The sequence below is a fragment of the Heptranchias perlo genome, chromosome 11 (genome assembly GCF_035084215.1).
Source record: "Heptranchias perlo isolate sHepPer1 chromosome 11, sHepPer1.hap1, whole genome shotgun sequence".
NCBI lineage: Eukaryota > Metazoa > Chordata > Chondrichthyes > Hexanchiformes > Hexanchidae > Heptranchias > Heptranchias perlo.
The window spans coordinates 64,022,636-64,040,579 of record NC_090335.1 but is presented as its reverse complement, the minus strand read 5'-3'; the positions used below and the strand labels follow the sequence as shown (position 1 = coordinate 64,040,579).

At 39.0% G+C, this 17,944-nt stretch overlaps 1 protein-coding gene across 2 annotated transcripts in view; it reads left to right on the top strand.

The window, feature by feature from the left end:
• itsn1 (intersectin 1 (SH3 domain protein)) overlaps positions 1-17,944 on the top strand; it is a 186,724-nt gene that overhangs the window by 110,249 nt on the left and 58,531 nt on the right. For both annotated transcript variants that reach the window (XM_067993251.1, XM_067993250.1), the window contains exons 19-24: positions 349-470; positions 4,505-4,737; positions 7,954-8,113; positions 9,933-10,138; positions 13,787-13,872; positions 16,111-16,164. In XM_067993251.1, coding sequence (XP_067849352.1) covers positions 349-470; positions 4,505-4,737; positions 7,954-8,113; positions 9,933-10,138; positions 13,787-13,872; positions 16,111-16,164 — 861 coding nt within the window. The remainder of the gene's footprint in view (positions 1-348; positions 471-4,504; positions 4,738-7,953; positions 8,114-9,932; positions 10,139-13,786; positions 13,873-16,110; positions 16,165-17,944) is intronic.

Below are 17,944 nucleotides of genomic sequence, written 5' to 3'. Positions count from 1 at the left end.
GACTTCAGATCTGTGTTTTTTCAAGTAAATTGAGATTACTAACTATCAAACTACAATGGGAAGAGTCCAAGTCTAAAATCTGAATTGCACAATTTGACAAATGGAATTCCTTCAGCTGTACTTCTGCACACATTCAGACTAATGTTACAGGTGAGATTATTGGCCTGTGACGGTGATGTCACAGTAAAGACAAAATAAGAAATAAAATTTTCAAATCTTAAAGGTCTGCATGTTGCAACATAAATGTTTATTTGGGTATTAAATTTTAGCTTCAACCTTTTTAAGGAAGATAATGTTTTTTTAAAAAATCTGTTACAATGTTAATTTATTTTTCCTTTCTTTCAACAGGAAAGCCTACCTCTGTAAATATTGATCAAGATGGTGTTAAGGTTGTATATTATAGAGCATTGTATCCGTTTGAAGCTAGGAGCCATGACGAGCTTACTATTCATCCTGGGGATGTTATAATGGTAAGCATTCCATGTCATTTTCTGTTTCAGTGGTTTCAATACAGGAAATGGGGCTGAACAACCCAGTTTTTAAACTTGAACGTTTTCATTTTTTAAAATCAGAGTTTAAAACTATTAAGTATTATTAACAAAGAGTTGAAAAAGTTTATTTTTGAGCACAGTTTGTGCACCAAATTGTAGAACATAATGTAGCTGCATGCTGTATAAAATCTCTTTGCCTGAGTAGTAGTCCAGAAAAACATTTTTTAACAACTCTATAGGCTCATTTTCTGTCAAGTGCTGAAATTAAGTTTTAGGACTGCAGGAGTGGGTTATGCTGAGATATATTTAGTTTCATAAAATTACTTAAATTAAATGTTATGCAATTTTGTGCATTCCTGTAGTCGTAGTTCACAATTCACCTACAAGTTACCTACAGTTTCCAAACACACAAGAAAATCTTTTCAACAAGTTAATGATATAGGATTGTCAAAAGTAACATTTATTTTACAAATCATAAAGTGCAAATTTTATTTTGCAATTTTGAGGTAGCAAAACATTTGGTAGCCTATCTTGCCACCAGGTGAAGGATTCTGCGATCTGCCCATTTCCTAATACGTTATTAGAGTATATTAAATAGGAAGAAATGAATGTGTCGGAGTCTGATAAATAGAATCTTCTTTAGAAATGCAACATGAGATCTGGATGGAGCAAGAGAACCTTTTTAAAATCAGTGAGTTTGTTACCATCTACCAGATTTGTTCTCCCCTCTTCTCTTTCTCTTCCCCTCCAGCACCCCCCTCCCGCCCCCCCAGCTTAAGTGCAAATTTAGCATTTCTTGACATCACTTTGGGTCGAGCATTTCTAGCTAATGGAGCAACATCTTTCTCCTACAAGGTATAAATTGATCGAATTTTCAAAACAAGTTAGATACTAAAATTTCTAACAGGTGCCAGTGTACAGTAATACCAGGTTTACATGGCTAATCTCAACTATCACTTTATAATTCTGTCTATCAACATCTGAACTGTCTACTTGGATAAATCTTTGCAGATCACACTAATAAATAAGAACTTGCATCATACATTTTGTCATGACCCAAATTCATACTTCAAAAATAAAAACTGCTGATGTGAAACTATTGGTCTGCCACCACAATGGGAAATGCTGCAGCAATTTAAGGGTTGAAAAAGTATACAAGATCAAAAGATAGACGAGGAAAGTAATTTGGCTCCTTCTAGATCTTGTATTTGTCGCCATCCCATCGTGCATCCACTGTAAAATGGTTCCAATGTTTTTGCCTCCACTACCATGCCTGGAAATCCATTCCATGTGTTAACTGTGCTTTATGTAAAGAACTTCCTGACTTCAGTCCTAAGTAGAATCTTCTTTAGAAATGCAACATGAGATCTGGATGGAGCAAGAGAACCTTTTTAAAATCAGTGAGTTTGTTACCATCTTTGAACTTGTTCTACGATCACATTTTCATTTGAAGTAGTCATTTGTATTAATTTTTCTGGACTGTTTACTATCTTCTAAATTCATGTAAGTGGCAGCATATAGTTGTAAAAATGCATTACTACTGCCTCTCCTAAGTAATGAATTTTAATTTTGCTCCCAGGGTAAGTTTTTTTTATTTCACCTTAAGGCACAACAATCAAATGGCCCAGATGGTTATGATAATCCTACCTTGTGATGGATCTACACTTTTCCCCCGTTTAGCAATTTTTACTTTTCAAAAAAAAACACCAGGTTTTCAAAATGCTTCCTTCAGTTGTCTAGTGAGATTTTGTAATTTTTGTTTGACTGACCCTTTTGATCTTTTGTTTTCCTGGCAAAGGTTAAAGGGGAATGGGTAAGTCAACTGCAGCATTGTTAGGGGGGTCTACATTTCCATTTGTTTTGTATACTTGCATATTTTTCCCTATTAGAAGGACTAATGAAAGAATATGACACAGGGCATTGGTTTATCATGACTACCTCAAATTCTGATTTTGTTATTTGAAGTTTTAGGATTTTTAAGGATACATTTTAAATGTTGTTTGAATGCCAATATCTCCATGCAACAATGCTAGTATCTAGGCAAATATATTGAGATGTGTCAAAGGCATATATCTGAGATACAAATTTGAAGTACAATTTTAAACTGTGTAGTAGGCAGCCCAGAAATATCAGGCATAACTTGGTGTCAGAGGGAAGGGGTGAATTCTGTTCCATTTTTGTAATTGAGTTGACTGAAATCTGATTGTCATTCCAAGTAGATGCATCTGCAACAAAACTGCCATGAATTTATAGCACTAATGGTAATTGTTGGAGTCCAGGGATTACCTGTCGAGTGCAAATGTCATGATTGTGAACGAAAAGATTTCCTCATGAAAGTAGTCAACTTCACTTTCATTTCTCCACTTAATTCTAACATTTTTAGATAAACTGAATAAGGTGTTTAGGGTAAACTCTTGAGGTACCTAGATAGGAATGGGCAGATTCTTCCAGTAGGATTCAGTGAACTAATTTTTAGAAATAAATGAATTTGAAGAGTTAATTTTGTAGGTGATGGGTTGGTTGTTTAGTTGCTTTAAATTTCATCACTTGAGGATGAGGGGATATTAATTGTGTTCAGAATGTTGAATGTGGTAGTGACATGATGGGATTGTACATCTCCATGTGCTCACTCGTGCATTTGTGTGAAGTCTATCGATTGGGGCAGAAATCATTGGGAGCAGCAAACCAACAGTGCTCGCTGCTCCATAGATTTTATACTAACCCACTGACCTATCGCGATCTTTACTTCGGGCACTTCCTCGAATAGGAAGCGCAGAAGAGCCCAGCTTCAGTTCAAGCAAAGCTAGGACCTGTGGGATAAACGAGAGGAGCACGCTCTCCCTTGGCCAATCAGATTGCAGCATTTTTGACAGGCTGCATTGACTGTCCCTGCAAGCTTGGAACATGAAAACCAGGAAGTGGAAGGTATAACATTAAAATCACTGCAAAAATAGTTATAGACAGTGGGGTGGGTGGGGGGGGGGGGGGGGAGGAGGAGGAGAAGAAGAGATAAAGAGAAAGAGGGTAAGAAATAATTGAATTAAATAAGACAGAAGGGAGAAGTAAAAGAAAACTAATTTTTTAATTTAAAAAAAGTGTTCATGACCTGGTATATTTAAGTGTACCAGTTTGTGATGATATTAGTTACTTTCCAGCTGGGCAGATGAGCAAGTTGACCCTGGTTCAATGATTTTCCTGATTGCAGCAGGCAATATAATCTTTAATTCGAAGCCGACAGATCGCTGGTGAACCAGGAGGAGCAAGTTCCAGATTTCCGTGTTTCACTGCACATGTGCGAACACCAGAACTTGCTCCTCCATTTCACCGGTAACTACTGAGTGCTGTTGAGATCACTGTTATTTTGCAAGCAATTTCTTCCCCATTGTTAGACTTTGAAGGATGCACAATAGATAAGATTGAGAAATTTTTCCCCCTGTATAATGAATCCATATGCAAACGTAGTAACTTCTAAGTGTCAAAGTTAATATCAAAATTTTCAGGATTCATACTGCACCTGAGTTGTCAGCTCTCAAAAACAAATTTATTTATTCAATGTGTTCCCTCTCCCTAATTGGAAAATATTTTGACTTTGTTGGAAAATGAGAATTTGAAGGAACATTTCTAAAAGTTTACGTTTTGATGATTCCAAGGTGGTCGATGATACTTAGCCAGCAGTTGCACACCATGTCTCACTAGCATTGATTCCAGATCGGGTGCTTTTACGAAGTTTAGGCGTATCCTCTCTGCGATACTCAGGAAAAAAAATGGGTGCTGCTGCTTTCTGTTCAGTCATTTTTATGATCTCTAATATTTGTGAAATCTTGGACGCAGGTATATTAAAATTCTACTATCTACATTTTAAAGTCCAAAACATAGGAAATCATCTTAATGCAAGGTAAAGCAACGGGGTCATGCTGAGGCAAACCCTGGCCTCCTGTCTTGGTGCATTTAGCAATGTTTTGAGGAGTGGCTTTCAAGGCATAATTGAACACTGCTAAATTGCTTTTTGACAGGTGGATGAAAGCCAGACTGGAGAACCTGGATGGCTTGGCGGTGAACTCAAAGGAAAAACTGGATGGTTTCCTGCTAACTATGCAGAGAAGATTCCAGAGAATGAAGTGCCACCCAATTTGCAACCAGGAACAAAGCTTACTTCAAAGATTGCCCCTCACACGGTGGCTGCAAGTGTTGCGCAGCCAATGACTGAGCCTGCCACGTCCTCCAATTGGGCAGATTTTAGCTCAACGTAGGTACAAATATACAGTACTTCTAGGCTTTCTCAGAATCAACCTATTTAATTCCACTTGCAACATCTTGGTGTATATCAAGCATATTTTCTCTTGAATGAATGTACACAGATGGTTAAGTGTGAATGAAGCAATAATTTGAAGTCAAAGAAACTGAGCTTTCAGCTGGCACATGGCTTTTTGTTTTAAAGCTAAAAATATTGTAGTAGTTGCACTACAAAATGTTCTACCTCTTTAAGATTTATATTTTCACACCATCAGAAATTGTGGTGTCCCCATTCCCATTCCCCCACCTCTTCTAATTCTTGCTGGGGTATGGTTCCAAATCAACAGGATATTTAAATTTCTGGCTCCAGGTTAATTGGAAAAAGCACAGAAGCACAGTATTTCTAACACCTTAGAATGCGATGGACACTTGCAAAACTTTTATATACATGGATAACTGCACGTTTTGGAAGAAAGAATTGCATCATTGAACTAAAGCTTTAATTTTAATTGATGGTGTTTCACTCGTTAAGTTCCATGGTTAACCTAAAGTGGAAATATTCCATGTTATAATGTGAGCTGTATTGTCAGTCTAGCTTATTTATAAACTGCAACCTTATTTAGCTGCAAACCAATAACTTTAGACTCAAACTTGATCACTGTACTGAAGCCAACAAGTGGCTGATAAATGCTTGCAGAAAACTGTTAAATGCTACTACACAATCATGTGATATATGTAATACTGTCAAAGCTTGTGTAATGTTCATGACAGGAAATGGACATTATATTTTTGCACATTGGAACCTGAAATTCTTGGCCTTTATTTGTGTTTAAAATAAAACTGTTCCAGAAAGTTATCACCATTTGGGCATAGTGCCAAAAATGCCCAAATAAATGTAAATTGATAATGCTATCACAGTATTGACAGATATCTGGATTCTTGTGACTGTTATCAGCCAAGGATTTAAGCAAGACATCCAAAAAAATTTACATTTATATAGTGCCTTTAATGTATGAAAATATCCCAAGGTGCTTAACAGGAGTGTGAAATTGACTGAGCCAAAGAAGGAGAAATTAGGATGGCTGACTAAAAGCTTGGGTAAAGAGGAAGGTTCTAAAGAGGACCAAAGGAGGAGAGAGTGTCAGGTTTAGGGAGGGAATTCTAGAGATTAGGGTTCATTCAGCTGAAGATACAGCCACTAATGGTGCAGCGAAGGGAGAGTGGGATGTCCAAGGCCAGAGTTGGAGGAGCACAGAGTTCTTGGAGGGTTGTAGAGCAGGAGGTCAGAGGTAGGAAGGGATTTGAACGCACATGATAATTTTAAAATCGAGGTATTGGTAGACCGGGAGCTAATGTCAGCCAGTTAGCACAGCAGTGATGGGTGAGCGGGACTTGGTGAGTGTTAGGATACGGGCAACAGAATTCTGGATGAGCTCAAGTTTATGGAGAGCGGAAGATGGGAGGCTTGTCAGGAGAGCATGGAATAGTCGAATCTGGAGGTAACAAAAGCATGGATAAGGGTTTCAGCAGATAAAATGAGACGGGTGATGTTACAACGGAGGAGAGGTGTTGAAGGAGGATGGTATGGTCAACTGTCAAAGGCTGCAACAAGGTAGAGAGGATGGTGCACCATAGTCACAGAGAATGTCATTTGTCGGGTAGTTTCAGTGCTGTGACGGGTGGAAACCTAATTGTAGAGGTTCAAATATGGAGTAAAAGATGGGCATGGATTTGGGAGGCAACAACATAGTCAAAGACTTTGGAGAAGAAAGGGAGATTGGAGATGGGACGGTAGTTTGCAAGAACAAACGGCTCAAGTATTTTTTGAGGAGGGTGATGGCAGATTTGAAAGGGAGGGAGATAGTACTTGAGAAGAGGGAACCATTCATTCATGTTATCGGCTAGCGAGGGCAGTTGGATGGTCAGCAGTTTAGTGGGATTCAGTTCGAGAGCAGGAGGTAAGTCTCATGGACAAGATAAGCTCGCAGAGGGGCTTGAGGAGAGATGGGAGAGAAACTAGAGAAAGATGCGAGTTCAGGGTTAGGGCAAGGGGGTCTTTGGGGAAAGCTTGGCTTGGTGGGCAAGGGGAAGGGAGGGATGTCGCAGAGCTAGCTGAAAGGATGGTCTAAATCTTAGGAACAAAGTCCATGAGCTCTTTGCTATGGACCATTTCCTTAAACCTCACCAACAAGTGTGAAGAAAAGAAGCCGGGGTTATGTTTGCATTCAGGGATAATCCTGGATCCGTGAGCAGTTTTGGCAGAGGAGAGCAGGGTCCAATAGTGCTTGATGTGGTCCAGCCAGATCTGGCGATGAATGGCTAAACCAGTTGTGCGCCATATACATTCAAGTCTGCACCTGTTGGACTTGAGGGAACCAAGTTGCGGGCCATCCCAGGATGGGGGAGAGTAAGGATTTTACTGGGGATAAGAGCGCCAAAGTTGAGGTAAGGGTGTAATTTAGCAGATCGATAGTTGTAAAAGTATTCTGATTAACAGAGAGCCAAAGGCTGGACAGTTGGAAGTTTGACAGTGCCTTTGTAAGTGTAAGTGTAAGTGATTTGGGGAGAATTTTTTTTTTCCCAGATGCAGATGCAGAAGGAAGTGGGGTTGGCTGGGGGAAGGGGATGGGAGTGGTGAGGGATACAAGGAAGTGATCAGAGATGGCCTTGTCTGGGATTGAGACGATGGAAATAGAGAGGCCACATGAGAGGGCATGGTCGAGGAGGTTGCTGTGAATATGGGTAGGAGAGTTTATATGGAGGGAGAGGTTATGGGAGAACAGCGAACTCAGAGGAGAGAAGGCAAGGTGAGTTGAGATGGAGATTGGAATCACCAAGGATGGGAAGTTGCTCTGAGCAGAGACTGAGGAAGAAAAGGAATGAAGATATCGGAGAAATTTAGCATGGGGGTTTGGTGGGCGGTAAAGAACGAAGATTTTTAAGGAAAGGCAAGAGGGGTGGAACCAGGTGAGGTGCCCTAAGGAGAAGATACCACAGGAGTAGGGGGACAGATCTAGGTGAGATGTGGTAATAAGGGTCACACCGCCACTGTGGCAGTTCGGGCGGGGCAGCTGGTGGAACGTATAGCCATGCGTGGAGGCTTCAGTAAGCAGCAAGATATCTTCTCCTGGGAACTAAGGTTCCATTAAGGCCATGATGTCAATAATTTTTAAAAAATAATTGTATAACAAAGCAACTTTTCAATTCTTGTACTTTTTTTTAAACTTAGATGGCCCACAACAGGCAGTGAGAAACCAGAGAATGACAATTGGGATGCCTGGGCCACACAACCATCGCTAACTGTTCCTAGCGCAGGCCAACCTCGGCAAAGATCAGCCTTTACCCCTGCTACTGTGTCTGGATCATCTCCATCACCCGTATTAGGCCAGGTTGGTAGTAAATGCAAATGATAATATATATCATTATAACATGGTTTTGGGCTTGGGGGTAAAATATTGGCAAATTTTGAAAGTGGTGAGATTCGGTGGTACAGTGGGATAGCACACTTGTTTCACCTCTGGGACTTGGGCTCAAATTCATCCCAGGCTGAGAATTGACTTTTTACTGGCCATTGCACCTGTGAAATGACCTTGGACAGTATCAACCCAGCTCCTGACTGTCGAGGGTTTATAGCAAAAAAAAATACTAAATTGAATGTCTGTCAAATCAAAAGGTTGACTGTGTGCAGAAATGGATCTAGTGCCGGAGTAGTGCTCTTGAGATTGGGATAAAGGCAATACTGGGAAAGAGTAGAGGTGTGCTGGGAAAGATTAAGGCATACTGGGAAGAGTAGATCCAACTATACTATACCTGACCTGGGATTGTTTGTTGCTGGAACCTGGGACTCAAACACTTTCCCATTTAAATCACTCTCTATTAATATCCTTCAGTCTAAGTATGGAAATTCACCAAAATATTAATGTGTAGTAACATTTCTATGAAGCTTGAAACAAATTCACCCTTGGTGCTCCCTGAAAATTAATTAGCTTATCCAGTGAGTGCCTGAGCCATACATAACATGAAGGTCCCATGTTCAATCTCTCGTTTGTGTGACGTTCAGTGATCATTGCCCTCTCGATACGATTACTATAAGCCAAATTTTCCACTCTTGATTGCTAGCCCTTTACTGGTGGTGGAAGTGTGTGTGTGGACATCAATGAGGAGAGGATTGGATACGATTGTGATGCCCTTATGGTGGATAGCCTACTAAATACTTAAGAGTCACACATGAATAAATGGCCATTTGAACGAGATAATGGAGGGGAACTCTTCCATGGAACCATACCCCAGCAAGGAGCTGATGACTTTTGGAGAGCTAGTGTGGGGAGAAAATTAGCAAAAAAGATTAACAATTTGAAATGTAATTTTTATCTTGGGCTAGGTATAATATTATGTCTTCTCTTCCTCCCATCGCCTCAGCCCAACAAAGCATTTTTATATTTCAGGGTTAAGTTTTTTGTGGTGGTCAAGGTGAGGTATGGAATGTTTATTCCTTTAACCACCTCTGTGCTGCTTAATAATTTGCATTAATCCCAATATTAGCATAACGCTTGTGAACTGTCTGAACACAACTGCTAATTTTGGTGAATTTGGGACTACTTACAACTTATGCTTCTGAATTCATGTTTACTAAAAGCTGCCGTGAGACTGGTCACCTCATGTGAGTAAGGATCCTTAAAGGAGCAGAAAGGAAACCTTCATCCTATTGGCCTAAACAGGATTGTAAAAAAAAACTAATGCAAGAAACTGAATCCATGTTTTGATACACTGTGCCATTTAGCTTCCTCCTCCTTTAAAACAGGGGGTTCCAAGCTATGGTCTCTGTCCCTGGACATCAGTCCCTTAAAGCCAGACTACTCAGTCCCATTTACGCTTCGACTCTTTTTTATTCACTGGTTTGTCCTGTTTTGAATTTGTGGGCTTGGGAGCTTAGAAAGGGCTTTGCTTGGCCCATGAAGGAGAGAAATGTTGGACTCACTAGTCACTTAAATTTCTTGACCTGATCATTTAATAGAGAAAAGCTTCAGTCATCTTGTTAAAACACTAAAGTACTTACTTGAACAAAATGTTGTTTTTCCTTCTTTGATGCACTTCAATTATCTTGGACTGTAGGTTCTTGTGATGAGCAGCAAGTATTTTAATGCAATTTGAGCTAGACTAGTCTTTACACTCTATCTCTTTATCCTCTTCCTCCCAATTATGAGACAGGGTGAGAAGGTTGAGGGGCTTCAAGCGCAAGCTTTATATCCTTGGCGGGCAAAGAAGGATAATCACCTCAACTTCAACAAAAATGACATCATCGCAGTTCTGGAACAGCAGGATATGTGGTGGTTTGGAGAAGTTCATGGACAGAAGGGCTGGTTCCCCAAATCCTATGTGAAGCTCATTTCAGGACCTGTAAGGAAATCTATCAGGTAAGCTTGCTTGGATTTCTTTGTTGAGGAATTTAATTTGCAACTTTGCTTCCTCTTCCTTGATGCTGTCCTGATTGCTTGGCTAAAATGGGGAGTTCATGTTAACTGTAGCAATAGCTGCCATCTTACCATGCCAAAGCATTGGACTACCTACCAGATGAGATGAATATTGTTCTATGTATCATATAGTATATAATTTCAGCTTCTGAAAGGGAAAATGAGTTAATTTTTCAGGTGTGGCTCCAGTGATCCACTCTTTATATATTAATCTATTTTTCCTCTTAGATGCTGATCAATTTGTGCTTTTCCAGTATTTGCATTTTTAAAAAAAAACAAGCACACTTGCAGATGAATACGAACACAATTGTTGGATAATTGTAATACGCTGATTTGGCTTGATGTATGTTTTCCTGGCATTTTTTTTTTGGGAGGGAGGCGTGGTGGGCGTGCACAGATCTTTTTTCTTTTCTGTTTATCTCCTGCTTTTCCTCGGGACCTACTTCTGGGTCTCTATTGCTGAAGAGTTGACCACTGAGTGTGCAGTGATTGTCCTAATTTCTTCCCTAGCCTTCCTGTGGAGTCTTTGCATCTCTGTGACACCACATTTGAGATTGGGGAACTTGCCATGTGCAGCATTGCAGCAACACTAGTCCATATCCTAACAGTCTATTGTCAGTGTATTAGAGCTTTATTGTTCATGGCTTTTTTGGCTGGAATCCTGACACACAAGTTTAAAAATATAAATTATCTTGAAGTGGGAGTCTTTTTGAAGGGGATAGATACATCATCTTAACTTCCTCACTGCAATGAATTTTTTTTTGCACTGTGTAATAAGTTTCTCTTTTTTCTAAATCCTACAAATCTGAGCTTAATGATGACTCAGACTAGTGTCCGTCCGTCCCGAGGCATTCGGTGTAGCCACAGCTGATAGCTGTAGGTTCCCCCAATGACCTAGTGTGTAACGACACCGCATGGTGTCCTGAGCTATATAGAGCAGAGAGGTCCCAGGTTCACGCACAAGCCTGTATGACATTAGCTGATAGCTGGGACAGTGTTAGGGGGTAAACTATAATTGGCCTCAGTCTCCCCAGAGTATTATTTTTAAAAAAGGGTTTCCACTACCTGATCACAATCTTTGGTAAGTACACGTGTAGACAGTTAGTACAGGATTTAACTCTGCTGTGGTGAAGGAGTTGGGTGAGCTCTGCTAAATATTTAGCAAAGTGTCGTAAGCAGTGGAGCGGCACCAGAGGACTGGAATATAGGACATGCTGCCCTGGTATTCAAATAAAGATTGAAACATCAACATAGATATTGTAGGCCACTTGTTCTAAAATGTAGTGCAAAAACACATTCGAGACCATTAAACAAGGAGCTTTCAATGGACCTCCAGAGCACAGAATCCATAAGCAGTGATCAAGAAGCAATCAGTCATGTCTCTAATTTGCTGGAATTCTTTCAGGGGGTTAATAAATTGGTAGATGAAGGCCATCTAGTAGATCAAAAATTACTTGGATTTGCGGAAGACTTTTTAAGTTTGTGTTGTGCATCACAAATCTGGTTAGGCAGTAGGAAGCAGAGGTGATGATAAATGGAAAAAGCTATGTCTGTGGCCATTGAGCAGCAGAATTGCCCAGGATTCTGATCAGGGCTCCCTTCTGTTCACTCTAGTTGTAAATAGCTTGGAAAGTAACTAATATAAAATTTGCTAATATCAGGCTGTGACAGATGTAAGGAAATAAACATTCAAAAAACTCTGCATCAATTAAGCTATAATCAGCTGAATTTGAATGAAAATAAATGTACTGTTTTGCACAGAATAGTAATTTATGGGTTTAGGCAAAGTACAGTTCCAAGACAATCTCACACACCTCCCATTAACAGGGAGGACAGTATTGACATTTCAAAGAAGAAGTGGTCTGTTGAAGCTAAAATATGGGATTGATATTTGGTGCATTTGTGCAAAACCTGTCGGAGGATCAATTAAGTGGGGTAAAGTCCACAATCATGTTGGTTGTACACAGTCTGGAAGATATGAGCTTGGTGGACCAAAAGGTCTTTTCTCTTTGCTTTTGTTGGATAACCTGCAGACATTTGCCTATCTGGGCTCACAAGGGTAGCCACTAGGGTGAGGCATTGGAGGGCTACTGGAACCTATGGAACTGAAATGCAGCTCGGAGTGCAAATTCATTGGTATATTAGAGAAAACTGAAGTTCAATGTAGACCAATTTTATGTACAGCAATTATTATTCAGAGGGAGGAACCCTATTTGACCCAGACATGTGACCATTGAATTACAAGAGAGAACCCAGCATCTGAGTTTAAGATTTTTACTCCTCTCCCCTAACTTATCACTTTGTCTGGGAATTCAGCATTTGAGTAGGTAATGGGTACTTTATTAGCATTTTCATTTTGAATTGTAAGAACAATTGCTTTACAGCACTCTTTCAAATTATAATTTGGTACGAATGCACGAACACAGCTTGGAGGGAAAATACTGCTAGGATTGTATGGTCTCCAGAATGTGGGCTTGTTTATGAACAACTTGCCCCAACACACTTGCAACCAAAAGACAAGACTTTCCAAAGGAAATGTACTGCCAGGATTTCTGTGAAAACAGCAAATTGATGTAGTTGGCACAGAATGAGTGACATTGTTGAAAGTAAATTTCAAAGTTCCAAGCACTTTCAAATTCTAAAAAGAGTTTGTTTTCAGGCAAGTTATTTTGCAGTTTGCGTCCAGTTGTGTTTGTGTTTATTCCAAGGTAATCCATTGAAAAGAACACAAGGGAATGATTTTGCATAATTGAGGATTAATGTCTCTTCTGGAAGAAAGCAAAACTTTTGATTGAGACTGCTGGTTCAATAATATTTTGTGTACATGGATAAGAGATAACTCTTGCAGAACAAATTACACATTAAAGGAATGTGATTTGTTGTGAAACCTTGGGAATCTGTTGCCATGGACTGGTTTGATGTGAGTTTGTGCCTGTGATCTCTGCAAACAGCAACCAACTGTTCTTGGTTAAGAGTTGATGCTGAATGAAGGTTTGACACTTCCCTGCAGGGAGGGGTAATCTCAGGACTACAGATGGTTTTGATAGCAGAAGCTTGTCAATCCCCATGTTAACAAGATCAGTATGTAGTGCAGACATCTAAATGAGGAGATGGAGCAGAACACATGTAGGAGAGGCCTTGTAGGAGAAGAGTTTTTTTGAGGGGGGGTGCACCTTTTCAAAAAAAAATGTTCTATATTGTTTTTGAAGATTTTTAATCAAAGCAACAGTTTTAAGGCATTTTTCAGGAACTCTTGTTTTTAACTACAACTTTTAAATTTTAGACTGCATCAATTATCAACATGAAAATTTTGTTTTGCTGGTCATAAGAGCAAAAGTGAGCTTTTTCTCCTGGTCACCTCCACTTCACCCTTTAAATGTCAAACCAAAAGTTGAATTACTTGATCACTGTGATTAAACACAGTCAAGAAGGTTTGTGTTACATTGAAAGCTATGGATTTGGAATTCCTTGAGAATTGTAAATCAGGGTATTGCAGCTTCAGAACACTGTAAAAACAAATAGTCTGCATTGTATAATTCAGGATGTGAGAATGTTCAAACAATATAATCTAAGTTTCTGTCCTCCTTGAAGTGTGGATTCTACTTCTTCCGAAAGCCCACCCAGTCTGAAGAGAATGACCACACCACCATCAAAGGTGACTACATCACAAGGAGAAGGTAAGTGCCCAACTGCTGAAGTTCTAGGCATCAGGAAGAGAGAAGTCTGAATAGGATGGTTAACACTAATTTCAGTTTGCAGCCCACCAGGTGACCAATTTAGTGCATATGACTAAAGTAGGCAGCCCTGACCCCATCGGAATTGTTGTGATTCTCAAAATTGGTTTGTGATGTCTTAAGTATTTGCATTAAATAAAAGTTTTAAATTTGTTGCTGTTTCAGTAATTTCTTAACACAAATGTGAAAGGGTTTACTGAAAATAAAAACTTCATGACATAACCTTCCAACTTACAGTACATTCAAATACCAATGCTAAACCAGTATTACAGCATACTCTGGGTTTCAAAGCAACTTTGTAGAGTGTAGCAGACCAAAATTTTAAATTCACTGTCAGGTGACCCCTCAATTCAATATGTGAAACACGAGCTGTGGGCAGTGTACTGATGCAAATTAATGTTTCCCTATATTTATGTCATAGGTTACCATTATAAAATACAAAACAATGTGCACATACACGCAAATAATTACTCAAGCCAGCTACTTTAATTCTTCTGCCAATATGAACTAGGGACAAAGGCTTTTTTTTTTAAAAAAAAGCAGTTTGTGATTTTCATCGGCCGTATAAATATTAAGAATTTGTAGTTCTTCATTTGTGTTCCAATCTGCAAATGTAGACCCTGATATTTGTTATCAACAGTGCATATGCAACTCCAATGGTTTGGGGTAGTTAAAAAGCTTTTGTTTAAATTAGGCAGAAGTACCGCTAATGTGAAAATTAGTCACTGTGAGTGGACCAATAACAACACTGCATTTGTTAGCAACTGGAACCAGGGTCATGGCTTTTCTATAAAACAGTCAAAAGCTAACGACCATTGTGTTTCTCCAATCACTTATAACACTGCTTTAGACAAGGATTTTTTGTAAGAAAGTAGACAAGGAGTCCCAATTCAGAACCAAAAGAAAAAACTGTGTTTGTATGCATGTGGCATTTTAAAATCAATCTTCATTGTAGAACGGGTAGCATCTGAAACATTGAAAATAGGGTCTGGAAGTTAAGACTAAGCTGAACATTTTGAGTTTTTTTTTATTGGTCTCAATTTTATCCCCTTCTTTGTGCCTTCATGGCAAAGTATCTTAACTTGGTTTATGACCCACTCCTGATTCAAAATCATTTTTTGCACTAATAAATTCAAATCCACCCCCCCCCCCCCAATAATTCAAGTTAAGCAACATAAATAGCTTAGTGAAGTGGGAATCTAGTGCCTTTTTTAAAAAAAAGTGAATTATCTGTTAATTTGAATTAAGTGACTTTGAAATAAGCGAAGGTTGCATTTTCTGTCTCACTGTCCACAAATTCCCACATTCTGCAGTCCCAACACACTGCCTGTGCTGCCATTATCTACACTTCATTTATATATTGTACATCAGTTATTTATTTATCTCTCTATCACCTGTATAATAATAAATTAGTTATCAGATGGATTTAATTTGATTTCTATTCAGTTTAGTATATTTAGCCTATAAAGTATATTTGCTTATTTAAAGCTTACAATTAGTTTTTTCCCCCATGCCTGTTGTGTTTTTTTAAGTTTAGTAGGCTTTTAATCTATTAAATAGTTCAATATTAAAGCATAAATAAATAATTGAACACTTAGCTTTTATTCCTCGGGCTCTGCTACTCCTTCCTCTGCGTTAGCTATGACGTCACTTTTTCAAATTCTTCACTTTGTTTGTTTCAGTCCAGTTGCCGCTTAGATTTCCCAACGTTGTTTTTAAATGCTGTCTGCGGGCCTTTCCCACGATGCTCTGCTTTGTCACAGCTCACATCCCCCAGCACTGGTTTTAACGTAATGTAAACTTAGTTTGACTTATTTACTGACTTAAGAACAAGTGATTCCCAATTGTAAATAGCAGAATCATGGATTAATCCCGAGCTGGTTTTAAAAAAAAATATTCTGGAATTACATGTGATTAAAAATGGAATTTGATTTTTTAATCACTGTAAATGCAACTGCCCATGTATTCAACCACAAGATACATAGTGTACTTTGATTTGTTTCCAATCAAGTTACTGCATTGTTGCTCTTTTTTTTGTATTGTTAGCTATAACATTGTATTACTGTCGCTACATTGTCATTGCCATTTTTGCTCATTTCTGTGCATCACTTGGACTCTTGTTGTCACTTTACTTTATCATGCTGTACTGTTCTTTTCTTTGTTTTCTGATGTCTGCTGTAGAACTGTGCAGGGAGGAGGCTCCTCCGCCTCGACCTCCCTCTCTCCCAAGGAAAGGTACAGTAACTATCTCACTGACGCTTCTAATGAACCAGTCATGCTTTTATAGCCCACTTTAAAATTTTATTTTCTGATAAGTTGTTCAGAATTCAGAAGCATTGTAGATAGTGTTGCTTTGCATGGAGGAGAAAGTGTACTGAATGCTTTTTAAAATACATGTATAATAACTTTTTTGTATATTTTTCATTTTAAATATAAATGGAATACTAGAAATGTGCCAAATTACAGGAAATAAATTTTTGATTATGGAGGGAATCTCATCATCAGGACTCCATCTATGACATTGTTGAGATTGGCGTTATTTTGTTATATTCAATTGATTAATGTATATCCTTTTAAACAGTGAGTGCTAATCTTATTTGGGTACTGGTTTGGTGTGTATTTAGTCAATCAGTGTGAGGGAGCTAAAATAACACATGGTTGATGCTGAATCATCTGTCTGTTTCAGTCTTCTGTCCAGTTCTTTGATGTGAGTTTTTAAAAAATTTTCCTGAACCGCTGACCCTTGCTGGACTCTGGTTCCATTAACGCCAGCAGCTTTCTAGTACCTCGTCTATAAACATGGTCCGTAAACCTAGAAAATGAGCGTTGGCAGATTATTCGGTCCTGGAGTGGGGATGGGGTTATCAAAGCCAAGCCCACTCTTGTTCTCAACTGATATCAACACATGGCACTTTACAACCAAGTTTTTTTTGGTCAGTCAGGTATCTGATACTTGTAAAAACTGACTAGTCTCCAAGCCAAGCTGCAGAGAAATCTAAACACACAAAGTTTCTGTTTTGTAGGATGTGGCATGCATGCTCTCTCCCTTGAGGGACACACCCTGCTTAACTAAGTCCAGAATGCTTAGGCACAGGTTGGCAGCAGCTGAGACTTCGGAACCTCTACCAATCTCTAGCTCATGGCAAAATAAACATTAACTGGGGTACAGTAATAAAGTGGTTATATTACTGGACTAGTAATCCAGAGGCAGGACTAATAATTAAAGAACTTAACTTGAATTCCCAATTTGAGAATTTGAATTCAGTTTTCACAAAATTTGAAATAAAATGCTGGTATCAGTAAAAGTGACCACAAAGCATCAATTGTCGTAAAAAGAACTGGTTCATTAATAGCTTTAGGGAAGGAAACCTGCCGTTCTTACCAATCTGGCCTATATGTGACTGCACCAACATGGTTGACTCTTTACTGCCCCCTGAAGTGGCCTAGCAAACCATTCAGTTGTTGGGAATGGGTAATAAATGCCGGCCTTGCCAGCGACGCACACTCCCGAATAATTTTTTTTTTAGAAAACAAGCAGCTTACCAGCAAAGGAAAAGTTTATTCTCCGCATCTCGCAAACAAACTTCATCTGTGTGGATTTCTCAATAGCTTGGTTTGGAAACTCTGAAGCATAATCACTTACCGTACATCAGACCCCCAATTTGCCACTGGAACATCCCACTGCTTGTCTGGTCATGGCTACCCTGTTCTTTATCTCCCTCCCCATTTCCTCCAATAAGGAAAATTTTCCTTTATTACACACAAGCCATCCTGTAGCCTTTCTTGCATGCAATTGTTAATTTGAAACTATGCTTAGAAGTGCCCAAAGCCAATTCACATAAATCCAGCATTCATCATAGAGGGGAGATTTTTCCATCCAGTCTGAATGGGATTAGAATCCTGGTCCAAGAGGTGATTGGAGCATGTGATCACCAACAGTACCATTTAGTCTGCTTATTTTTAAAAAAAAAAATTCCAGAAAAGTATGATACTTATTAATCTCAATTTTTTTCAA